General features: G+C 36.9%; 1 protein-coding gene across 1 annotated transcript in view; it reads right to left on the bottom strand.

Annotated features, from left to right (window-relative positions):
* LOC126819340 (maltase-glucoamylase) overlaps positions 1-27,337 on the bottom strand; it is a 65,842-nt gene that overhangs the window by 31,525 nt on the left and 6,980 nt on the right. The window contains exons 5-34 of the mRNA XM_050547320.2: positions 26,770-26,869; positions 24,836-24,948; positions 23,988-24,113; positions 23,152-23,283; positions 22,268-22,408; positions 21,606-21,725; positions 20,212-20,338; positions 19,464-19,614; positions 17,856-17,989; positions 17,197-17,231; positions 16,742-16,858; positions 16,180-16,328; positions 15,593-15,677; positions 14,511-14,567; positions 13,819-13,943; positions 12,774-12,874; positions 12,276-12,325; positions 11,905-12,069; positions 11,201-11,259; positions 10,246-10,555; positions 9,303-9,451; positions 8,426-8,600; positions 7,851-7,947; positions 5,539-5,651; positions 4,356-4,481; positions 3,000-3,131; positions 2,577-2,717; positions 2,050-2,166; positions 1,434-1,560; positions 465-615 (exon numbers count right to left, since the gene is read on the bottom strand). Of these exons, the coding sequence (XP_050403277.1) occupies positions 465-615; positions 1,434-1,560; positions 2,050-2,166; positions 2,577-2,717; positions 3,000-3,131; positions 4,356-4,481; positions 5,539-5,651; positions 7,851-7,947; positions 8,426-8,600; positions 9,303-9,451; positions 10,246-10,555; positions 11,201-11,259; positions 11,905-12,069; positions 12,276-12,325; positions 12,774-12,874; positions 13,819-13,943; positions 14,511-14,567; positions 15,593-15,677; positions 16,180-16,328; positions 16,742-16,858; positions 17,197-17,231; positions 17,856-17,989; positions 19,464-19,614; positions 20,212-20,338; positions 21,606-21,725; positions 22,268-22,408; positions 23,152-23,283; positions 23,988-24,113; positions 24,836-24,948; positions 26,770-26,869 (3,725 nt within the window). The remainder of the gene's footprint in view (positions 1-464; positions 616-1,433; positions 1,561-2,049; positions 2,167-2,576; positions 2,718-2,999; positions 3,132-4,355; positions 4,482-5,538; positions 5,652-7,850; positions 7,948-8,425; positions 8,601-9,302; positions 9,452-10,245; positions 10,556-11,200; positions 11,260-11,904; positions 12,070-12,275; positions 12,326-12,773; positions 12,875-13,818; positions 13,944-14,510; positions 14,568-15,592; positions 15,678-16,179; positions 16,329-16,741; positions 16,859-17,196; positions 17,232-17,855; positions 17,990-19,463; positions 19,615-20,211; positions 20,339-21,605; positions 21,726-22,267; positions 22,409-23,151; positions 23,284-23,987; positions 24,114-24,835; positions 24,949-26,769; positions 26,870-27,337) is intronic.

Genomic DNA, 27,337 nt, shown 5'->3' with positions numbered 1-27,337 from the left:
ATATACCATACAAAGTGTAATAGTACAACCTACCAGCACATTCTGGTATTCTATAAATCGCTTATTCCATTAATATATTAAATTTTATATTACACAATCTTAGTACATTTCATTATTTTTATTATTTTACTATTATTACATTACAGTTAACATATTACTAATATTATATTACTATTAATATTATATTATTATTATTACATTACATATATTACATTATGTTATTAATATCACGTTATTATTACCATATTACAATTATCATATTACAGTTATTATATTACTATTATTACATTACAATTATCATATTACTATTATCACATTACATCATTATTATTATTACAATATGTTATCATTATTACGATTATTACAGTCATACTATTACGTAATATTACTATCATTGCACAACATTATTATTACTATTATCATCACAGTACCAGTATCACATTATTATTATTACGTCATCTTACCTTAGCGTAGCCTCGGTTTGGCTCCAACCATACAAACTATGTACATCATAATGTTTATACTCTTCTGAATTCCCCTGGACTAAATCCATACATATTGTCTTCTGGGAAAGACGAACTTTAGACGTGGCCGAATCAAAATTAAAAGCTGCACCTAAAAAAAGGATTGTATGACACTTTTAAAATAAGATTTGTTTGGAAGGTACATCAATCATTGCTTCGATTGGGTTCGGTATTCATTTCAGTATTGTTTAATGGTCGAGAGTGAGACATTAAGTAATACATGGCCCGAATGTTTTTACAATATATTACGCAATGTCTAAAGCTCGAGACCATTAAACCACTTTAAATACAGACACCCCGCAAGTGCTTTTACAGTGAAATACGTCACGCGAGTCCAATATTTCACTGGTATAAATAATGTACGATTGGCAAGTTGCCCGTACGATTATTTGAAATAATGGTACGCCAACATTAAAGGGTGACGTCACATCTGTATTTTAAGTTCTGTTCAGGTACATGTTTTCATTGCAAAACGGCTTGACAATTTTTTGCTAGAAAATGGTAGATCTACATATTATAAAATATAGCACTCATTAGGTATGACAATAATGAGAATAGAAGAAACAATATATACAACATAATAAAACCAATTTGGATTGAATTAAAACTCAAGTAGTCGGCTAAATATATGCAACAGGATAAATTAATTATCGGCTGTTCTACAATAGTTACCATATGAAAACAAGGAATCGAATAGAAATGCAACCAGCGGAGCGGTTTCACTCGAGTGTAAGGGGTGACAAGATTTGTCCAAATGCACAAATAGAAATATTGGTAATTGCTGCTTGGAGGGGTTTGTTTTTGTTTGTACGTCGCAAGTGTGTCGTAATATTCGTAATGAGCGTGTCGCGAATGATTGTCAACAAGATTACGGTTATTTCGCACTGTTCTGTGTAAACATGCACTAACCTGTTCTATAAGGTGGGTCGTCCCATTTATTTGTCGGACATTTCAAACTCCAATAAGGTCTAGCATCGTCTGGCCAGTTCCATGGTTTCTCTTCATTGGTTCCAAAGTTTGCAGGTTCGTTCATATCCTGTTAATATATAAACAAACACGGTGATTATTCTCGCGTTAATAACGCAGTGGAAGAGAGAGGGAGAAATGGGGTTTAAGAGAGAGAAATGGGGTTTAACGTCCACTAGACACAAACTATGTCATTTCGGGATTAACATGGTTCAATTCTATTTCAATAATTCGTTTGCTCGTAGGAGTCTTTAGCCGCATGAGGAAACCGGGGGACCCGGAGAAAACCCACGAAGTTGGAGAGGCGACCCTATTCCTTGTCACGTACAAACATGCTGTCTGTAAATCTAAATCTACAACTTAGGTGTAAATTTACAAGTCGGTGTTAAAATACAGTCAATTTACTGGCAAATTTCTGCCAATCAATTTACGGTAAAAATACACAAATATTACTTACAATGTATACCCCAGAAACAAAAGTGAGACGAAATGAAGGACGGGGCCCTGTTCAATGAATCGCAATTAACGTGGTTGAGTGAGGGATGAAAATCCAACTTACTATCCATATTCCGTCAAACGGTATCTGTTGGTAATGTTCTGCGATCAATTCAGACCAAACTCTGTTGGTTTCATTCTTTAGGAAATCTGGAAACACAACCTTTCCTTTTGGCCAAACCTGGAAGATATTGTTTAAAAAATATATTATAGAAATGCTTGACAATTTTTCCATCGTCCAAACAAAATCTAAAACATGAGACTTAAAATGTCTGCTCATCAATGGCTTGATATTTTGTGGACTAATTTCGCGCGCGCTGTGGTGGCTCAGTATGTAAGTCACTGGCTCTCTAATCGGGAGATCCCAGGTCTGAACTCGTTGCTCATGATTTTTAGCGTGGTTTCTTTCATAGCACTCTGCCTGACGAATATTAATCTTTATTGACCCCGTTTGTGCAGTCAATTGGACATTAAACTCCATTTCATTTCCGGTTAATTTTAGTATATTTGATGATTAATATCCCACAGGCTGAAATATATTACATATAATCCATCAGTGTTTAAAATGGCGACTAAAAGAAATATATTTACATATCCTAGGACTGATCTGTCGATATCCGAACTATTTTCCGGTATAGAAACACCAGTCGACGGCCACTTTATGTTACCACTAACAGCCTTCATTTTTTCATATGGATTATAATTCGTTTCGTTAACTATTAAAGCTGGATCCTGTAAAAAAACATAATGATTATATTTTTTCGTATGGTGGGAGACAAGACAAGGAAGAGCGCCCTGTCACAAAAACAAGTTGTTATGTAAATCATGCTAAAGTTGCTTCGACAGCATGGAGAAACATTTTCCTCCTCATGAGAAACGTAAGACGTTACCATCCCCGCCCAATTTCATTTCAGTCGGCAAATAACATAGTCACGGCCCAACAGACTGTCAGTTCTCCTGGCGGACATGCCTAGAAGATATTCATTAGTGTGATATGTCACAGACGTTTCTTACCAAAATTATGATAGTTCTAATTCCATCGTTTCTCAGTGATTCGAAATATTGTTTTAAACCGGAATAATTCACATCATCAATAGTAAAGTCTTTCCTTTCATCCATATGGTCAATATCTGCCACTTGGACATCCTAGATTAAAATATATAAAGAAAATACTCTTATATAGGGGATATTCAGAAACAATACAAAACTGCTGAAATGCACTGCTGTTTTTATTAGAGGTAACCAGTGTATGTTAATAACAGGCCAATTGCATAAACATGAACATAAACAGTTCATATCGCGGCTTATCTGACGGCCCCATTTCACTCGCAGAGAGATACACCGTCAAAAGTGAAAATGGACGTTTTTGATTTTCGTCTTAATAATGAGTGGGGCAATCTGACCCACTCCTCTTGCAGTGCCACGGCCAATTCTTGCAGTGTTGTCGGTTGACGTTGACGTCGACGAACAGGTCTACCGATCAAATTAAACGTAACACACGAAAGCAAAGATACGCTAAACAGTAAATCTTATGCAAGAACCGATAGAAAAGCAAACATTGATAGATAAACCAGCACGTGGCAGTTTTCATCAACCCTTGGTTCTGTTGGGGCGATAAGTTCTTCATCTGTGAACATACTCTCAAAGCATGTCAAGTGTCCATGACTATTTATCATATCACAACCTGCATAGGTATTTGCATTTCAATATACCCTACTTTTTTGAAGAGTATAGTTTGGGGAATCCAAATATTTGGACAAATATATCCGATTTAAATGATAATGGTGTGTGATGTCTGATCTTGACAGCACAATTGGTTGATTTGGGATAACAGCTTTCATAGCCATAATAATTTTGACGAGTGGCGTAAGTTTTCACTATATCGAGGGGACCACGATGGGTTATTAACCAGTCGGACCCAGATGTTCCATCCTATTTCCCGCTTGTCAGTGGTGCAGGCAAGGGGCAAAGATAACGTTACTCTCAATGACACACTAACCGAGTAGGGGGAAAAGCCGCCGCCCTAGAAAAATGGCTTTCAATGGTCACTACAGGGCGGATGCTCGTCTACATTACACCGGTCTGTACAGAAAATTAAAACTTTAAGTTTAATTTTTCTTCTCTGTACCGATCGCTTGGAATATCTTGCCCGGTGATTTAACATCGCTGACAGTTCGATTCATCTCGACGTTTCAGATTTAGGATCTGCATCTTTTTATATTGAATTAATATGTTACAGATGAATTTTTAATAAGCTTCTAATCCATTACATCAGCATTGTATAATATGCCCGAAATAAAACCAATATATCATCGAGAGTTGATTATGGTCTGGATAAGTTAATTTCTTGAAAGAAATGTTTTTGCTCACGTGTGGTATTCCAGCATCTCTTGTTCTATTTACAGCTTCCTGCATGGCATTAAGACTGTTATAACCATACCTAGAGAGCTGAAATCCTAAACTCCAATATGGTGGCATGTAAGGTTTTCCAATCATCTGAAACATAAGTAACACCTTGACACCAGGGGGTTGGATGGCAGAATGGTTAGCGCGGGCGCGCTGTATCATTGAGTCAACTGGCGTTGTTTCGAATCCCCGGTTGTACGTGACAAGGAGTAGGGTCGCTTGTCCAACCTCGTGAGTATTCTCCTGTCCTCCTGTTTCCTCCCACTGCTAAAGACCCGTCGCGCGGGCGAATTAATGAAATAAAATTGAACCATATGTTAGTCCCGAAATGACCTGGTTTGTGTCCAGTGGACGTTAATTCTCTCCCTCTCTCTGTCCCTCTCTCGCTCGTCCCCCCCCCTTGACACCAGGATAATATCGTTTACAATAGTTAAAACTTAATATTTATTTAACATTCCAATCAAACTCTTACGGCAATGCTGCTTAATAAAGGCGCTGTCCGATTGATTTTTTTATGACCACCTCATCCCAACAATTAAAAAATCGCAAGTAAAATTCTGTTAAATTTCTATCGACTCCCATTTAGTCAACTTACGCTTAAAACTCTTTTCAATTTATTTAAGCTGGGAATGGAGGTGAGTATTCCTGAAGCTATGTTCCGAGAAATCCCTCTCTGGTAATTGCTGGATTGGCTTCTGATACTTGCGCTTTTGAGGGAATGTGTCTATTCTTCCCGTTCAATCAAATCTATCCAAAATCACAGCAACATGACAGCCCTTCGTTTAACCTGGGGTCTTCCATAAAACTTTGGACAGTGTTTAAGGTATTAAAAACGGTGAATGTATTGGTCGTCTCCAAACAGTATTGTTTACAATGTAGCCGTTTGCTAGCCTCGTTGGTCACGCAATTAGTTTTTCTTCAATATTCTGCTATGCAAAGGTTGATTGGGCGTTATAAATTTCGTGAGTCATGACCGGGCATAATTTGGAACAAACATTTACTTTCATTACAGCAGTGTTAAGTGGGATTAGGTCTAATCAAATGAAACACTGCTAGGAGTATGAGGGAAGGGGGATCTTTTCTATCTGCTATTCTACTGCATGTTTCAATAATCCCCAGAACTAAATATAATACATCAAATACTTACAGTAGTATATTGCTGAACAACGTTTTCTGGCTCTGGACCCAAGAAGAAAAAAATGTCGAATATTCCTCCGATAGTTTTATAGATCAGCATAGGTAACGGCGTGAAAGAATAATCTACAGACAAAAATAATGCATTAATGTTATATCCTATGTTGTATACTACAGACGAATTAGGTCATATATATATCGTTTGGTGTATACTACATAAAAATTAGACCATTAGGTTTTGTTGTATACTACAGAAAAATTGGGCCATTAGGTTTTGTTGTATACTACAGAAGAATTAGGCCATATGTTCGTTGTATACTATATAAGAAATAGGCCATTAGGTTTTGTTGTATACTACAGAAGAATTAGGCCATTAGGTTATGTTGTATACTATATAAGAATTAGGCCATTAGGTTTTGTTGTATACTACATAAGAATTGGACCATTAGGTTTTGTTGTATACATGTACTACAGAAGAACTGGGCCATTAGGTTTTGTTGTATACAGAAGCAGTAGGTCATATAGATTTTATTATATATTCCAGAAGTAGTAGACCACAAGCTTTAGTTATATACTGCAGAACCATTAGGTTTTGAAGACCCGCTATACATTTACTAGTACATAAGGGGTGTTCACATAGGCCATTAGATTATGAAGACCCGCTATACATTTACTAGTACATAATGGGTGTTCACATAGGCCATTAGATTTTGAAGATCCTCTATACATTTACTAGTACATAAGGGGTGTTCACATAGGCCATTAGATTTTGAAGATCCTCTATACATTTACTAGTACATAAGGGGTGTTCACATAGGCCATTAGATTTTGAAGATCCTCTATACATTTACTAGTACATAAGGGGTGTTCACATAGGCCATTAGATTTTGAAGACCCGCTATACATTTACTAGTACATAAGGGGTGTTCACATAGGCCATTAGATTTTGAAGATCCTCTATACATTTACTAGTACATAAGGGGTATTCACATAGGCCATTAGATTTTGAAGATCCTCTATACATTTACTAGTACATAAGGGGTGTTCACATAGGCCATTAGATTTTGAAGATCCTCTATACATTTACTAGTACATAAGGAGTGTTCACATAGATTGTTTGTGAGGTTACAGATGTGGTAACTCATCTCTGAGAAACGGACGTTTCAGTATAATTGAAACTAAACATAAACAGCTTGGCAAAATGAAAGCAAAATCAAATGCTACATTCACAGTATCAGATTTAGCTGAAGAGACTCCTTTGGCTATTAATCTCCGTTGCATCTTCCATCCTTGCGACTAGAGGAGAATAGATAGTGTTTTAAACAAAACCAAGTAAGACCCAGTTGATGGCGAGTGTTTAAGACTAGAGTGTGTGTAAGAGAGGTCTATGAATATTATACACCGGAGGGAGCCCCCCCCCCCCCACACCAGGTCTTGCGGCTCTGCCAAACCTATAGGTAAATCCGTAACTGCCCATTAAATTAAATAATGCTTCTATCTCTGTTAGCATCTTCTGGGGTTATATGGCACATCTACAGCCTAGCATTTGATACATGGAACCTAAATGTTTGGCCACCATTGTCTTATATGATCATTATATATTACTAATGGAAATAATTTAACAGATCAACGACATTCAACAATTTATATTAGCCTTAATTAAAGATGGGTTCCCGCGTACAAACTGGGTGATTTAATGGTATATATGGACCAAAAACATATTCAAACTAATTAATTTGTCATAATTATGCTTTAAATCCTTCTCAAACATTGTAATTGCGAAGGAATGGCCTGCTAATAAAATTTGATCAAACCAGGTCATGTTTACGTCACGTCTTGGAAGTAAGAGGAGAATTCAATGCATACATAAGACGATGTTGTATTTAATCGTTTACTATTTACTACAGATATCGAATCCGAATTAAATTCTCGGATTATCTACTACCCGCATCATTTTCTGTCATTTTTATCTCAGAAAGTACGTCTAACTCTTTATAAAGTTTATCAACTTGTACATCAAGCGCTCAATGTTCGTGTGTGACCTTTGACATCACGCGTGCAGAAATTCTTAATCGTCGGGCTGTTGATTAGGGGAACCCTTACATTTTTGTCCTGGATACGCTCCATGAGTGTTTTTCGGGGAATCCAGTATTTTTCTAGTAAGATTGGATATCTCTACATTTCATATATACCAAAATTGCCATACTTTTATTGGAAATAACCACCCGATAAATACTTTTTTGGGAACCCATCTTTAAACAGATTCGGCTTCTTTAAACATGTTCATATTGTTGGCAACAGTTAACGGAAACGTGCTAAGTTTACCTTGAGCATTACTGTTTAAGAATAAGACACCATGAGATTGACCATCATTTTCAATACACATATAAAATGGATGAACACCATAATGATTTGACTGGGTCTATAAATAGTACACAAAATATTATTGAGCTATAAATGGTACACATCACATAATTAAACTATTGACGATAATACACATCGCATAATTATACTATAAACAATACACATCACATGATGGTACTATAAACAATACACATCACATGATGGTACTATAAACAATACACATCACATAATTATACACAATACACATCAAATGGTGGTACCATAAACAATACACATCACGTGATGGTACTATAAACAATACACATAACGTGATGGTACTATAAACAATACACATCAAATGGTGGTATTATTAACAATACACATCACGTGATGGTACTATAAACAATACACATCACGTGATGGTATTATAAACAATACACATCACGTGGTGGTACTATAAACAATACACATCACATGGTGATAATATTTGAAAAAAAATCACATCACATGATTATGTTATAAAATAAAAAAGAAAAATCAAACTCTTTAAAACTTACATTGCCAAGTGTATTTTCATCCCGACTGAACATCGGCCATGATTTAAACCACAAATTATGACGGAAAGATTTTTTTATATTTTCACCAAATCCATAAATATTTTCAGAGGGTAGTTTTGTGGCGATCTGTAAAAACTGATCAGCAAAGGTAAAGCCGCCCACACCTGTATCCCATCTGTTGGAATATAAAGAATTCGCATTAATTTATTGAAAATATAGCAAAATTACACAAGAAACAATACCGGATTATTGTAAAAACGTTTCAAAGGTAATTCTATCCAGACCCAAGGAGAGGGGGGTGCAGCCAGTATATCGCTCCAGGGAATATGAAGCTGAAGGGGTGGGGGATACGTGTCTTGTATTCGTGCCCCAGAACTCCATATCCGATCTCTCACCTCCTATTTTCGCATAGTGCTCGCACAGGTATGGGAGATGGGGGGACATTTTGTCTTGTTCAAGCACATAGGTATTGTCTTGGCTACCCTGATTGTAGCCCGAGGTGGAAATGTCTTAGGTTCTGATTGGTGTCAACCGAATATAATAGTCCTATAAATTTCATAGCACAACTCATGACATTACATATTTCCTTAGCTCTATAATATAGTCACAATTATACATTGTCTGATCGGGGCATCTGATGAATTGAGTGGAATATTAGATAACCGTCCCCTTAATTCAGGGACGGATAAAGGCGATGATAGACCGTAGACAGCTCCATCAGCTAGGCGGTTTACAAACATAAGTCCACTATAAATGTCATTTCCTATAATTTTTCAACTCTATTTTATTCATAAAAGATTAACATTTTAACCCCTTTAATTTAAGTTTATAAATATGCCTATTGTATTTGTTTATAATTGATGCATAATTAACTTACAAAACAGCTCCAGTACTTCTTCGTACGATCTGGAAACTAAACGTATCATTATTGGGGTAAACAATCCGATATCGAGGCTCTTCCGGTCGGGCATTTGGCAAATTTAATTTGATTGGTACTTGATATCTCTGAGCTGATGGATCATAAATCTGAAACAAAGGAGAACGCGCAAACCAAGTTAAAGGCCCAATAAAAGAGTCGGCTCAGTGAGAACGGCACTAACCAGCTAACCAGCAGATCTCAGTGTTGGCCATGACATTTCTTAGAGACATTTTTTTAGCGTGGCTTACTCTTGTCAGTGGTGAAATGGAATGGGGTTTAACGACCTACTGTTCTACTCCTATTGGGCTAATGAGGACAGTCTTGTCAGTGGGAGTAGGACTAAGTGTATTACAAGGAAAATCGTCTAGTTATTTGGATAATACAAAAAGCTGACTCGTTGACAGTTGAAAGGGGAAAATGATGATGTCTCATTTTCATTAGCACAGTTGGTGTAGAAAAGAAGGGCGTTAAACCCCATTTCATTTCATAAAACAAAATACATAGTCCTGTAAATACATAGTTAAACACATAGTCCTGTAAATACATGGGTGGTTGGGTGACCAAATGGTTAACACGTGCGCGTTTGTTTAGAAGGTCTGTCATTGAGTGAAATGGCGTGGTTTCGATTCCCCCCTTGTACGTGACAGGGAGTAGGGTCGCCTGTCCAACCCCGTGGGTTTCCTCCTGGTCCTCCGGTTTCCTCCCACTGCTTAACATCCTGCGCACAAGGCAATTATTTAATCAAAAATTGAACCATGTGTTAGTCCCGAAATCAAGTAGTTTGTAACGAGTGGACGTTAACCCCACCCTCCCTCTCTCTCCAGTAAATACACAGTCCAGTAATTGGGATTCCTAAATGGAAAGATTAAGCATAGCCTACTGTTTTACTGAATTACATTACCTTAATTCGCAAAAGATGATCATCCAATTCCTGCACTTCGAACGTAATATTAGTTAAATCATCTCCGAAAGGCCCCGGATTTGATGTTTTCTGTAATGGAATCCTGTATCCCTCATCCGTCTCTTGAGCATCACCATTCTTGCGGTAGCCATAATTGCTATTATTAAAATAGCACATAGGAACGCCTTCTTTACTACTGGCGTCAAAGATACAATTTCTCTGGTCACACTGAGTTTTGTTTACTTTAACAAACATACCTTGTGCATCTGGATAGCAATCGATTCTTGTAAAATCATCACTAGTTACCGGACTGAAAATATTAAACAAAACCCCGGAGATTTGTACTAATATTTATTTTTGGAATTTGTCAACAATTTCATATTAATAGGGCTGTGCCAGATTCATTTAAATAAAAAAAACGGGCGGTTTAATGTAGCTTTTGAAAAACGACAAACTTATAGTTGCAAGGCCCTTACAGTGCAAAGGTATTGGATACCCATGTTTATTAACATGCGAAGGATATCTGTAGCGTTTATCCAGTAACCAACAGCGACAAATAGGACAGAATTCGTTATCGCCCCTGGATCCTTTCACTTCCTCTGATATATTAGGTTTGTTCTTTTAGGTGTCTTTGTATTTGTTATTTTGCGATGAAAATTACGATAAATTACGGTAAATATCAACGGATTCTTTGCTTGATAAAGATGAGTGAACCTTCTTGGAATCGTCGCTAACTTTTATTCTATGTATTTGCTATAATATGTGTTATCATTGGATACCCTTTAAAATTAAATAAATCAAAAATTAATCAACCTGGACATTACCCTAGCATCACATCTTGCGAGGCTAACCCCGATTTGATCTACTAATTAACATTGGGCATCACATCTATTTGATCAATTCAAGTCTACCTGTTGTTTTAAACCCGTGGTTTAATTTTTAAAATATACTTTACCTCCAGTACAATTCAAAAGGCTGAGATAAAGGTAACCTTCCATTCATTATTTTCAAAATCTGAAAATAGTATTAAAAATATCATAATTTTCGCTTTATGATCGTCGGTATACTTCGTCTAACAGTCACATGCTACTCCAATCTGGCATAGAGACGTCAGTTACTCTATCGTATTTTTATTTTATGAACGCCGTTGCTCAGAATTTCCCCCAACGCCAGTACCCCAGCTACGATATCATACTTTTACATTTATGATTGTTAGTGTGACGACTTTTCTACGAACACCGCCTCCTTCTATCATAATATTATGTGCTTACGCTGCCCAGAAGACCCGATCACCTCATTTCTATGTAGGCTTCGATTACATTATAACTTCACCTTCATTATTGTGTGCGGAACACCCGACCCCCTCTCCGTCGAACAGGCCCACTTTGCTATGAAGACACCAGCCACTTTTTTTACGCCAGCCTAATTAAGTCCATTTGCGATAACACTAATCCGTTATTATAGAGCTGTGTACTTTGGGTGTGATTGGTCTTTAGGACCGATGTTGATAAATTTTATTTTCATAATACGCGCCCAGAAATTAAGTTAATTTCTATATAAAACAAGTTGGTGGTTTTCAGGGTCGATGTTATTAAAATTTTATTTTCATAATACACACACAGAAATTAATTTAATTTCTTTATAAATAACGTTGGATACCTTTTTGTCCTTATCATAATGATGTTGCAGTATCTGATGATTAGAGGATGAAAACACTCGGACACTTTGAACGTCAGTGGCAACACCCCATACTTCTATGGAATCTATATAAAGATTGCTGATCTCTGCAACACTGTTATATTCTACTTTCATTTTTAATGTTTTCTGAGAAGAAAAGAAAACACGAAATCAGACAAATTACTAAATTGAATAACAATAAATAATTTGATAATATATGCGAACATGATGTGAATTTGTCGATTATTTGCTCAGTGTGGGAGTAATACTTATGGCTGCATATGAGATCATAATATAACTACGGATATTTTACAGGTCTTTGCATATATTTTATAATAAGAAAATGATATCACCTCTTCTGATATGAATTTGGATAAATAATAATTTCCCGATTCGTACGCATCTGAAAAAGAAAAGAAAGTTAAAATGGCAGTTTGCTTCAAACAATCTAGAAATTATATCCTTAAAATACAGTATATGGTAATAATACTTGAATGGTCAAACGTACGGTAATGTGTTTTAAAGTAGAGGGCAATATAACCCGACACATTACTATGACAGATGGGGTTGGGTGGCTTAATGGTCTAACGCTTGCAACGGCATCACCTTAGATCATAAGGTCTGTCATTGTCCAACCTCCCGGGTTTTCCCACAGATAAAGAATCGTACGCGCGAGCGAATTATTGAAATAAAATTGAACCACATGTTAAACCCGAAATGAACAAATTTGTGTCGAGTGGACGTCACCCTCTCTCTCTCTCTCTCTCTCTCTCTCTCTCTCTCTCCCCCTCTCTCTCTCTCAGATATATTAACATGAGTTAACCCAACACATATACACATATATAGTTTACCTATTGATTCACCGTCATCCCAGAAGAGTTGACCACTAGCTTGACCGTTGTTTGTATCCATATCACTCAATGCTACTAATACCTTAAAACTATTCTTACGACTGTAATATAAAACGGTTTAGTAATTTATCATACAATGGACAGAACATTAATCAGTAAAAAAATATGTGGTGCATTCTAGAGGCCAAATAGTAGAAACAAAACATCTTATGGCTATAACTTAAAACAATATTCTATTTCATACAATGTACAAAACATCCTAAACATCGAAAATCACAGAGGGAATTCTACATCTCAGGAGGCAGGTAAGTATTTCGATTTTTATTCTTACGAACATAATATAAAAGTGAAAATGGACGTTTTTGATTTTTGTCTTAATAATGAGTAATTGCTCCACCAATCCGAAGACATTCAGCAATTCGTCGTGGCATGCTCCTAATCAACCGTCCAATAACTATTTGGGGCCATCTGACCCACTCCTGTTGCAGTGTTGTCAGTTGAAGTTTACGTCGACGAACACGTATCCCAATCAAATGAAACGTAACACACTAAAAGCAAAGATACGCTAAACAGTAAATCCTATGCAAGAACCGATAAGAAAGCAAATATGGATAGGATAAACCAGCAAGCGGCAGTTTTCATCAACCCTTCCTTGAAGTGTCAAATTTGACAACGAACACCTCCCATATGTATGGCGCTATTGCGTGTCGAAGGTGCAGCTCAGTGGTTCTGTTTGGGCGATAAGTTCTTCATCTGTGAACATACTCTTAAAGCATGTCAAGTGTCCATGACTATTTATCATATCACAGCCTACATAGGTATTTGCATTTCAATATCCCCTACTTTTTTTGAAGAGTATTTGAGAAAAATATTTTATTTCATACAATGTAAAAAACATCAAACACCGAAAATGTCAGATGACATTCGACATTTCAGATGGCAGGGAGGTATGCAGCATTTTATGGTGAAGTATATTTAAGGGCATTGAAAACTCTTCTTTTGTTTATGTTAAGGCTATATAGTAACAAAATATATTCGATTTTACCTGTAATGTGTATTATTAGCCGGTTGTTGTAATGGAAGAATGTGCCCTCCTCGTGTATGTAGCGGGATGGGCGAATCGGGTTCGACTGCCATGTTGCGATATTCTGGACCATTTTCTGGTTGACCCTAAATTAATACATTTATGACACATTGATGTATGATTGTCGAGTTATGTTTCATTTATAGGTGAATAATAAAACCCAAAACCGTTCAGCTCCCCCAATTGTGTTGACTGAAGTTTGTAATGTAAAACATTATATTAAACTAACATACCAATGAAATGGAATGTTGAAACATTCAACATTACAATTTGTTCACAATGTTTTGACAATCTTAACAAATCAGCTCCCAATTTGGTAGTTGTTATTTATGCATTAAAGACAATATATATAGAGGATATTTGTCGTTTTAGAGTGAATAACATATTTTATTTCATCGAGAAGCAAGAAAACTTATACTTTCACGAATGCGTAGCATGAGTGAAAATATAAACGTTTTCTTGCTTAGAGATGAAATAAAATATGTTATTCACGACAAAACGACAAATGTTCTATTTATGTTATGATTTTACAATCATTTTAGGTAAAAACAACTAGCCAGTGGAATAACACTTTTATTTCACTGATAAAACGCGGTATTCCACTACTGATCATAAAATAAAAAGTGATATATTAGTAAGTATTGAATGCTTACATCATAATAGTTGTACCATATTCCTTGTGGTAGAAAATACTTCAACGTAGTTTGTCCCTAATAGATAAAATAGAGTATGGTTATTTCTTCGAACATACAGGTCCAATTTATAGTAGTTTACGTAAGGTATCTAGCTGACACTGCACTCTCGATTGAAATTTCATGGGTTCGAAATTATAAAGCTTGGACTGACAAGTAATACGTGTAATCAATGGATACGTGATACGAGGACATTGTAAATACAAAATGTGATTAATATAACCGTAGTTTATAGAAAACTTTATGGAGACACTGTGTGTGTGTGTGAGGGGGGAGGCACGATGGCTAAGTCGGTAAGACGCTGGCTCGCTAGCCTGGAGGTCGGGTGTTCGATCCCTGCATTGGCCGAGAAAGTTCATCCAGATTTTCCGTCGTGGTTCCCCCTTGTTAGTGAAGCAGGACGGAGGGCCTGACAAGGACAACTGTCTAGTCGTTCGGATGATACAAAAAAAACGAGGTCCCGTGTACACATTGGCGTGCACGTAAAAGATCCCTTGACAGTTGGAATTCGATATAAGATTAGGCCATAGTGCCGCTGTCCGGGCATAATTCCCCTCATTGCACACTGTATGGCGTATGTACGTCTTCATTAGGCCAGTTCGGAGCAGAACAGTACGATGTTAAACTCATTTCATTTCATTTAATAAAGTTGTGTTGTGTTATACCTCTACTTCTACATGTTATCCAATGATAAAACATGAAGTTATAGAGGAAAATCGTATTCCATAATTTGTATATCAGGGCTGTTCTAGTATTGATTTGCTCCCCGGTGTTGGTCGTTAGGGTTACCCATTGTAGCGGTGCAAGACGAAAAACCTGGCAAGGACTGTCTAGTCGTTCGGATGGTCCCGTATACTGACGTGCACGTAAAAGAACTCTTAACATTTGGAATTCGAAATAAGGGTTCCGGTCAAATTCTCCGTAATAGCACACTGTATTGAGATGCCTGTCTTCATTATCGTTGGGGGGGGGGGGCAGAAGCGTAGGACGTTAAATCCCATTGCATTTTCATTATTGACTGCTCCAAGGGATAAATGAAATACCTGTTCTAATATAGGTGATATAAGAAGTGCCGGTCCCCAAAGAAACTGTTTATCAATTCCAAGCGCCATAGCATCATTTCTAAATCTAAAATATTAAGGATATTAAATACATTAGGCTAAAAGACCTCTACCAGCAAAATCTTGTAGCTGTGTGAATTGTGGTCAAGATTTTAGATTCATTTCTTCGATATCCTTCTAATTGTGAGTCTTCTTTTTGTCATTAAAAGGGGGTTCCGTACAGGGCCGTATGTAGGATTTTAAAAGTGGGGATGCAGCAGAGTGGTGGGGCGCCATAGCCCCAACGTATGTGATATAAGAAAGTTTGGATCACGGCAAACGAACCAATTTGGTAGTGGGCGCCCTTAAAACCGATCGACTGATCAGTGCCTTAAGAGCATAATTGAAAGATTGTCAAATATTTTTTGTTTTTTGGGATTGGGTGGGGCGCAATTTCACGGGGAGCCTTATTTTTCGGGGGGGGGGGCAATGTACCCCCTGCATCCCCGCTAAATACGGCCCTAGTTCCGTAGGTTTCTGATTGTAGAAAATAAAATGAGGGGAAGAGAAAAACGATGTAAATAACTTACTCGTGATGTAATGGTCGTATAACCGTATTACCCTGTGTGTGAGCTTCATGGAACAATGTATATAGATAGGGTAAAAACCAATATCGTGTTTCTATGGCAACCTTAGATGCATGTGCAACGTCATCACCAAGTGATCCCGGATCTTGTGGCTATATATTTAATAGAAATAATAGAAAAGTTAGATTTAGAATTAAAGTGAGGAAAATCTTCTTGAGACATCCATGAACAACAAGCTCGCGATTTATGATTTACCTATTTCTATTTAAAACATTATGTCCCTTTATTTCACAAAAATATGTATGGCTCGTCAAACTACTGAGATTATAAATGCGATTTTGTTTTTGTTCTATGGAATATTTAGACATTGCAATACTTATATATTGAAACTCATTAGCTATTGCAGTCTTATTAAAACACAGATCCTATTAAGTTTCGCTTTTTATCGAAGGTTGTATAATAAAACGAAACGAAATACTGATCTGTATTTGAACAGATTGTAGTTACTGCGACACTTCAAGAAAGTTGGATTGTTCGTACTTGGTTTTATTTTATTTATACTTACAATATTTCTTATTCCATTATGGTTTCTACTAAATGTATAAAAGGCACCGAGCTGCATCCATCTTTTACAGAGTTCTTTGTCAACATTACCCCAGAATCCACATATATCAGCCCCGATCTGGTGACAGGTTCAATAAATAAAAATAAAATGATAAAATGGGGCAAAGTTATTCAAAGATATTCGGCAGTTTAATTCATCAATATTTAGGTGAGCAACGTATTTTCTTGGCAAAAAGACGTATTCAGCTTTATTCCTAGAAGACATTTGGCAAAAGACGCTTCAATCTTTATTCTTAAATGGTGTTTTCAGTGCTATTCTTAAGGTATTTTTCAGTGTTATTCTTAAAAGACATTTTCAGCATTAGTGTTAAAGGATGTTTTCAGTGTTATTCTTAAAAGACTCTATCAGCGTTGTTCTTAAATGACGTTTTCAGCGTTATTATTAAAAGTACTTACATATGGGATGCCAAACAAGTTAAATTCAAGCATACCTAAAAATAAAAACAACGTATATATATCCAAATAAATTATCAACGACAATCCCACTCCTAGTAATTTCTAAATACAATTGTATATTTAAAATAGGGCTTTAGAAAATCTTCGCCAACTGTTAAAATGTTTCAATTTATCGTGATTTTTCTATACAATATGCAAACTGTAATACAGAACTATCAATCTATCGCTGAGGCGATTCATTACTCATTATAGTTTTCAGGGAGTTCAGCTCATGCATGTGCTTCAGGTTTTGCTACAAGTACACCAGGGTTTGTATTTTCAAACATTAGGTGAGTTTGGGGATGTTTTGAATATAATGTTAAATAAAACTAATCATAATTATTTTCTTGTTGAAAGTGTTAAAGCCTCTTTATATGATAGTTTATGATTTCATTGTTGCTGAAAATAAATAATAATTCTAAACATAATATAGTGATCTTATAGATAGTGTAAGATATCACTTTTGCTGAATTCTATAATACATTTATAGAGCGCCTCTACTCAAGTAAAGATTGCTGATCTTCGGCGCTATTACATTTTGTGAAAAATGATATAAGCACATTAGAACAATAAATAAAAATGAATTATATTCCCATAAAATTAAGAATCACTATTATTACCAATAATAGATTCTGCCATGTCTCTCCAGCCGCTACCGTTATCACCTAACCAATGACCAGAATATCGTCCACTACCTGGATATGTCGACCTCGAGATAACCATACCACGTTTACCGGTAGCTGATCTCAATCCTCTAAAATAGAAATAATAAAAATATATGTAACAGATACATATCAGTAAATATTCAGTAATCATGTCACATTTACCGGTAGTTGATCTCTACCCTCTAAAATAGAAATAATAAAAACAGGTAAATGTAATTACATTTTATGGAGTATTTTCTGTATGTTTTATAAACCAAATTTCGTATACACTATGTTCAGTGTTGTCGTGAGTGGGGGCGGGGGGATCAAGATCCCGTGTATATCACAGGCGGCACATTAAAGATTCTCGGACAGTTGGATATTACAATAAGAGTAGGCCGTAGCGCCGCTCTCAAGGCAGAATCACCCCCCCCCCCCGACACACTGCATCATGCCTTCACCACCATATTTCATATCTTACTCTAAATTTAATGCCAACACAATGTGGGTGCCCACAGAGCAGAGAGTTTTATTTAGTTGGACAGGTACAGTAACTGTTATCTGCATAGAATTGCAATTATCTGATAAAAAGTTTACTTGTCGGCGATTTGTCATTATTCATTATAAAATTATATTTAACCGATAAACTTTCTTGTAAGCTAAAACATAAAATAACAATGTTGTGTACCTAGACAAGGCTTCGTTATGGGTAGGCCCAAATTTTTTCCCCTAAAATTAGACTTGGATCTTCAGAAATTGGATCTTCCATCGGGATAGGCGAACGTAACCTAATTATGCCCAAACCAATAAAGGCTACTATAGATTCGTTATCCACGTTTTGTAATTAACAACAATGGATGCAATAAAAACTAAATGCAAGTCATATATGGGCTGAGAAAGCTACAACTTTCCTAAAATAGATTTTCGAATTAATAATAACTAAAAGATTGCTCGACTTCGCCCGGGGGTTAGAACTCCGAAACTGGAAGTGGTATGCAATCACCGCCAGGCCTATTTTACTCTAAATTTCAGCTCTGTGTTAGCCCTAGTGTAGCAGTCACCTCTGAACAGACAAACAAACAAACATAAACAAACGACAGTCACAAATATTAGTATAGATATACGTAAGGGGTTGTAGGCAGTCAAGTGTGAACCTATCTTAAAGCGATAATTTCATATTTTCTAAGAAAGTCAAAACATAATTATTTCTATGTCTTTTGCTGAATAGGTTGTCAACTCACTATTATACGATCATAGGCATTATTCTCCCTCTTAAAAATCCTTTGACCCCAGAAATAGTAACACAATTACATCCCTTGTTTTTCTATTCCCCTCATGGAATAGCTATCGTCAAACGTTTGAATTTGAAGTTAAAAATGATATTTTTGCCAATTTCTCAACTGGCAATTGTAAATTATAGGATAAATAGGATTATTCTTTAACAAGGTAGGACTGTTTATAGATACCATCTATTTTAAGGCTTTATTTTAATAAATTTTAAAAATATAACTTAAAAATATGAAATTGCAACTTTACGGGGATATTCGTTGGATCTAGTGGACACAGTCAACATTAATAACTTACTCTAGTGTAGGTAATGTTTGACTCCAGCCATATAAACTATGTACATCATAATGTCTGTATTCACCGTTCTCACCCTGGACAGTCGATAGACATATTGTTTTACTTGATATTCTTTCTGCACGATCTTTATTATCGTGTTTATATGCTGCTTCTACAAAATATATATTATAACAATGTACTCTAGTGAAGGAAGATATATGGCTCAGAAACAAAACCTACTTCCTTTGGGAAGACTTCGCTAAACGATCACTCCAGTTTTATGGACCTAATCTTTCTTTATCTATATACCGATTTGAAGAATAAAAAAGATTTTGGAGAAAGGAGTTTGCCTAGGAGTTTACGTACTTATTCTGTAAGGCTTTGAGTAGCGCTTTGTACAGAGTACTTACTTATTCTGTAGGACTTTGGGTAGAGCTTTGTACAGAGTACTTAGTTGCCCTGTAAGGTTTTGGGTAGAACTTTGTTCAGAGTACATACTTATTATGTAAGGCTTTGGATAGAGCTGTAGAGTACTTATTTACAGTATTCTGTAAGGTTTTGGATAGAGCTTTGTGTAGAGTACTTACTTAGTCTGTAAGGTTTTGAGTGGAGTTTTTGTTCATAATACTTACATGTCCTGTGAGTCGTTGGGTGAAGACATTACTTACTTGGGGATGGGTTTTGGGGATTGGTTTTGTTCAGAATACTTACTTGTTCTGTAAGATTTTGCCGACGAGTGCTGGGGATTTGTTTTGTTCAGATAACTTACTTGTTCTGTACGGTGGGTCATCCCATTTACTTGTCGGACATTTTAAACTCCAATAAGGTCTAGCATCTTTTGGCCAGTTCCATGGTTTCTCTTCATTGGTTCCAAAGTTTGCAGGTTCGTTCATATCCTTCATAAATATAACGAGCCATCGATATAAAAGCAAAAAACGAATGAGATGGAATGTGAAAAAAGGTTCTATATCAAACTGAACGATCATTTAGGTGCATAGAACTTATTGACCCCCATCTGGGTTTGATAGTATAAGATATTGACTTTTCAACTCTGGGGGTGGGTTGGCTGAATGGTTAGCGCCAGCACGCTGTACCATAAAGTTTGTCATTGAGTCAACTGGCGTGGTTTCGATTCCCCTGTTGTACGTGACGATTAGGGCCGCATATCCAACCTCGTGGGTTTTCTCTGGGTCCGCATGTTTCCTCCCACTTCATAACCCATACGCGCAAGCGAATTACTGAAATAAAAATTGAACCATATGTTAGTCCCGAAATGACCTAGCCTGAGTCGAGTGGATGTTAGGCCTCTTTCTTTCTCTCTCTCTCTCTCTTTCTCTCTCTCTCTCTCTTTCTCTCTCTCTCTCTCTCTCTCTCTCTGAATATGAATCCCATAACGTGATAAATAGGCAATTCCATATATGATCATGACGCTTATCCATTTTCTTATCGAATGCTATATAACCGAAGTCTGCTGACAGAGAGACGAGCGGGGGAGGGGTAGGAGCAGAGACCAACGAATGGGCTCATCCGAGTTCAGCCGCTGCCGAGGCAGAAGGGCGAATTGGTTGAAATATAGACATATACTATATTAACGTACCGTGTTGGTGTTTAATTTATGTAGCTGTTTAATATTATGTTCCGATGTAAATATATCCTATATGTACGAAATAGATATCTGTTATCACTATAACAATAGTTTGACGTCTTACTATTCTCCACCAATCGGGTTAGTAAAGATGGAAACACACCATACAGTGTGCTATAAGGGACATTGACTGAGGCGCTACAATCATTAAGGCTACTGTCGTTTTTTTTTCAGAGTGCTCTCCATTAGCACGACTAGGTGTCATTCCTTGCCAGCCCTCATCATTGAGCAAATTGCTTTTGCTGTAAAATCCCTTTAAACTTTCCCGGGAAAACACAGGGCCTCCTAACTAGTGAGGCGATGTCATATTCACTGTGTCACCGTGGCTATGGGGATATAAAAGCAGACAATAGCAAAATGGCTGGTGTGGTTATACAAAACGTTTATCCTCAATCACGCCATCGAGGCCATTTTTTGTAAACCGTGAAAAGTCTTAATGTTTCATTAACGTTCGCAAATATTCTAAACCAAATAATATGGTTTTGTCGTCATACATGATGTTATATAGAAAGACTTACCACCCACAGACCATCAAATTGCATAGTTGTATTATAATGTATTTTTATCAGCTCTTTCCAAACTTCACGTGTGGAATTCTTAAAGTAATCGGGAAACACTACCTTCCCTTTTGGCCAAACCTGAAACGTGTAACATAATAAAACATATTATGGCCGCATGTAATAGGTTTCACCTATCGTAGCAGTGGTGTGTACTTAATCATGTTTCTACACAGATATACTCTTGTGTAACATTTAGAGGGTCGTTGATGTTCATTTCGTTCCGATTAAATCATTAAGCTGAAATGAAATGGAGATTAACTTTCGTCCACTAACCAGGCTAATGATGAAGGGCATACGCCATGCAGTGCGCTTTGGCCTGACAATGGCGCTCTTATTTTAATCTACCAGAAGATCGTCAACGTGCTGCTTTTGGTATACAATAAGCCTCCATTTTTCGTGTCATCCGAAGAACTTGCCATGGTATCCGTCCTTCACCACAAACACGGGAATCCCTGCTGGAAATTCGTTAGAGGTCGAGATTCCATTCTGATGGAAAATAGACGTAAGAAACAGACCCATTTGAAGTAAATACATTGACACTTGACGAATGAGTTGATTATGCTATAACCGCCCCACCCACGCCTCTGAAAACATGTCCAGAAATACTTCTGCCTACTTACAAAGCCAAGTATAGCTCCTGTCTCGTCCGAGCTATTAGCAGGAAGAGAGGTGGTATCATTCGACCATTTAATATTACCATCAACCTCTTTCATCCTTTCATATGGTTCATAATTAGTTTCATTGGTTATTAAACACGGGTCCTGAAAGATTCCAATCAGACAATATTAAAGGCACTGGCCATCTTTCACAAAGTGGCTTATTTTCGAAATTAAGATTTGACATGAGTTTTTGGCCCCAACAAAGTGGATCAGGGACTTGGAGATTCTAGATGAACCTTAGTTTGAAAGTTTAAATAGCCAATGGTGTTACCTTAAGTGTGTTATATGTTTGCTATAAAATTCCGAACTCATGATAATACAACCGTACTAATTGTATCCAATCTAATTAAACTACAGATGCATATTTCGTTTCGTTTTTTATACTTTCGATGGCCTAAGCTACATGAAAGTCTGGCCGGTTGTAGTGATAGGTCGCGTCAGTGGTCAAACGAGTGGCTTTTGACCCCATGACGTCAGACATTTGATTAACCAATCAGTAATGATGTTTCTAGTGGATTACACACAATTCCGTGCACCACACGCCAAAAGCTCGCTGTAACAGACCGTTTCATTGGCTAAACCCTCACACCATCCAGAACACGTCAATGACAACAACTCTTCCAGATCCTAGTGTAGTAAAGACAAGTGAAACGAAATTTTGAACTATAAAAACCGAAACGAAATAGGATCTGTGTTTTAATCAGTTTGAATTGTATCAGGATTCTTCCAGTTCGGAAACCATTGCAAAGCTGTAACTGGCGGAATTCATTTAAGAACGCACAGTGTTGACTTAATTCATCAAATATTTTAGCAGATTGTTTTCAGTGTAAAAATGTTATAATTACCAAAATAATAATAGTATGCATCCCACCATTCCTTAGTGTATTAAAATAATCATTTAATCCTTTAAAGTTTACGTCATCTACAGTAAAATCTTTCCTTTCATCCATATGATCAATATCTGCATATTGTACATCCTATAATATAAATAGCCATATTGTACATTATGTATTATAGACATATCGTATACCCTGTAATATAGTCATATCGTACACCAAGTAATATAGATAGTCATATCGTACATCGTGTAATATCCATATTGTACATCATGTAATATAAACAGCCATATTGTACACCGTGTAATATACAACAATATTGTACACCGTGTAATATAAACAGCTATACGTTACATCATGTAAAATAAACAGCCATAGTGTACATCCTGTAATATACATAATATAGCCTTACAGTACACCATGTAATATATATAGCCCTATTGCACATCATGTAATATTGATAGCCATATTGTACACGTTGTAATATACATATAGCCTTACAGTTCATCATGTAATATATACAGCCCTATTCTTTATTATGTAATATTGATAGCCATAATGAAATAAAATAGGATTTAACGTCCTACGGTTCAGGCTAATGTAGATGGATATACAGAAACATTGTCCTATGGACAGGAGCGTTGACGCCTACTCTTCGACGACTTTTAACTCATAAGGTTTATTTTACGTACATGCCGACGTACTAGGTTCCTGCAATAGTTTATGGGTGGAGTTTTGGTCTTGCAAAACAACACACATGTCTCACTTACACGATTATGCCAGGAGATATTGCTCACCATTACCGTAATACATTTTATTAAATCTTTTTAAAGCTTTGAACTTACGAGTGGTATGTTGTATTTTTTGGTATTTTCTACTGCTTTGGTAATATTATCAATATGGTTGTAACCATAGCGACAGAGTTGAAATCCTAATGACCAATATGGTGGCATATAAGGTCGTCCTATCACCTATAAAAAAATACACGTATAAATTGTAAAAAATAACGAAGTATCTTTAAATGATTCTAAAGATATTTCTTTCCATTCTTATTATACAGTTTAACTATTAAATGAAATGAAATGAAAGGGGGCTTAACGTCCTACTGTTCTGCACCGTGACTAATGAAGCTTATAAAGTTTCAGGGCCTAAATTCGCTGAGAAGCCCCGGGATCCGCTCTGGGCGGGGCCTTGGGGAGTATGCGGGGTTGGTGGGGGTGGGGCGAGAATTTAGAGTTCGTCTGCTAGTTGACGGGCTCAGCGGCAGTTCACGTTATGGAACAGTACCCAAATCTGGGCAATCAAGCTCGGACACTCTTGCATTCGTTCCCGTTATCTTATATAGTGTAGTGCCATTTCAGTACTGTAACTGATATTTTAACCAAGAACGATGGAGTCTGGACGTAACGTCATCCCGGCAATTTACGGCTCAAAACAAACAAACTGCATCCCGACATCGAGGTCCTGGTTAGACAGCAACAATCGCAAGGATCCCATTGAGTTGAACATACTAATAGTTATATAATAATTCATGTGAAATACAACGATTGGAAAATGTATTATGTAACATCTTTTTTTTACCAAGTTGTTGGGAAGGGGAGGAAAGAGGGAATCACCGACAAAAGGTTGAGAAGCACTGCTATAGGCCAACTCCCACCACCAACCTTTCTTTAACTAGTTATGTTTTACTTACCGCAGTGTATTGTTGGATAACATATTCAGGAGTTGGTCCCATAAAAATATAGAAATCTAATATTCCACCGGTTGTTCTGTATGTTAAACTTGGGTGATCGTTCAATGAATAATCTGGAAATGATTTTTTTTTTTTAAATATTGCAAGTCTACGGTGACGGTGCACAATGCACAAGTAATATCTATTGTCGATTTCAGAGAGCTATTTGCCCCTGAATTAGAAAATCAGTATTAGACAGACTAATTACTTGATAATCTTGCTTACACGAACATGGACGTTCAAACCCTGTGCTTAGTCCAGATTCACCGGTTGTACGTGACAAGGAGTAGAGTCACCTGTCCGACCTCGTGCTTTTTCTCTGGGTCCTCCGGTTTCCTCCCACTGCTAAAGACCCCCTACCCGCAAGCGAATTAATGAAATAATACTGAACCATGTGTTAGTCCCGAAATGACCTAGTTTGTGTCGAGTGGACGTTAGACCCCATCTCTCCCTCCCACTGCTAAAGAACCCCTACCCGCAAGCGAATTAATGAAATAATACTGAACCATGTGTTAGTCCCGAAATGACCTACTTTGTGTCGAGTGGACGTTAGACCCCATCTCTCTCTCTCTCTTTCTCTCTCTCTCAGTCCAGTTAAATTTAGTGTTTGAAATGCCTCGAATAGCTTCCGTGTGCCAACGTTGCATCGGCGTCAACGCCAACGGAGGATATCATTGCCACTTAACATTTTGAACCACATTCGTCGTCGACACTGGTTAACAGCAACCTGACATTACAGCGATAATCATACTAATCATGTGTGTCTGGGTGCGCTCTGGTAGCATAATGTGTATCACGGAGGTAATCTTTAACGTGGCCTATATACATATTCATATTAATGTGTACCACGGCGGTAATCTTTAACGTGGCCTACAAATGTATTTATATTAATGTGTACCACGGCAGTAATCTTTAACATGCCCTACATAAATGTATTTATATTAATTTGTACCACGAAGGTAGTCTTTAACGTGTCCTATATACATGTATTCATATTAATATTTACCAAGGAGGTGATCTTTAACGTGGCCTATATACATGCATTCATATAAATGTGTACCACGAAGGTAATCTTTAACGTGACCTATATACATATATTCATATTAATGTGTACCACGAAGGTAATCTTTAACGTGGCCTATGAATGTATTCATATTAATGTGTACCACGGCGGTAATCTTTAACGTGGCCTACAAATGTATTCATTATAATGATATAGGTTCGTCTTGGCAGGTCTTTTTTCGGTGAAGCAAAAACTCATCCGCCAAACTACAATCATTATGTTCTTTAGTGTACAATGGAACGTACGGAAGACCACTTATAGGGTCAATCAAATGAAAACAAAATATATATATATTCTGATTATCTCGTAATTAAAAGATAATTATCTCGTAATTACAAGGTAAATACCACCTAATTACAAGTACAATATACCTATACCTAATAATAAGATAACTATCTCGTGTTTACGAGATAATAAAAAAAAAAAACTTTTTTACTTAATTGGCCCAAATGTTCTTCCGTAGAAACGTATATTTAGCACCGTCTGATTAACATTACAGAGATAATTAACTTCGCATCATTCCCTGCTTTAGTTTGTATTTCCACGCGCGGTATAGTATTATTACGACTACATTTCAACAACAACAATTGTGTATAATACAGGCGTGTGTGAAGCAAGGATCCGAGGATGCGAAGATGTCCGTAGTCCCTCCCACCCTGCTGTAATCGGAGCAGAAATATTGTCTGAGAGCTGCTGATTTTACATAGTATGTATACAATTCCCGGGTAATCCCCGAGAGCTCGCGTCACACTTGACCTTGTCTCCACTCCCTCACCCCTTCCCTCAAATTCCTCACGACGCCCTTGTTATATATATAAGAAGAGGTATTTACCTTGAGCATTACTGTTTAATAATAAAACACCATGAGTATTACCAGCTGTATCCTCAACACACGTGTAGAACGGATGAACACCATATAGATTATCATTATCCTAAAACATTCAACGAAAGTAAGACATATTACGATATACTGCAGTCTAAGTCGTGGTTAAAATTAGCAGGGATCTAAGTTGTTCAACAAATTCCATTGAAATATCCAGGCGTGGAGGGATATATGTTGCTCAACAAATTCTATTGAAACATCCAAGAGGGGAGACACTTGTTTAGTGGGACAACATCTCCACAACACAATCTTGTGGGTTATTTTCAGGATTACATGGTACTCGTATATGCCTGTTTCAATATTTCACTTGCGCGCCTGTAACTTTAGCTATAGGTTCGGGGTTCGATCGCGGCGTTGACCGAGAAAGTTGTCCGGATTTTCCCAGCCCGGTTTCTCTTTGTCCGGGGTGTATGATAGAGGTCCTCACAAGGGTAGTGTCTAGTCCGCGGTCCCTTGTACACATAGGCGTGCTCGTAAATGACCCTTTGACACTTTGAATTCGATATAAGTGTAGGCC

This window comes from Patella vulgata, chromosome 4 (genome assembly GCF_932274485.2).
Source record: "Patella vulgata chromosome 4, xgPatVulg1.2, whole genome shotgun sequence".
NCBI lineage: Eukaryota > Metazoa > Mollusca > Gastropoda > Patellidae > Patella > Patella vulgata.
Note: the sequence above shows the minus strand (reverse complement) of the source record. Positions and strands in the feature narration are given on the sequence as shown.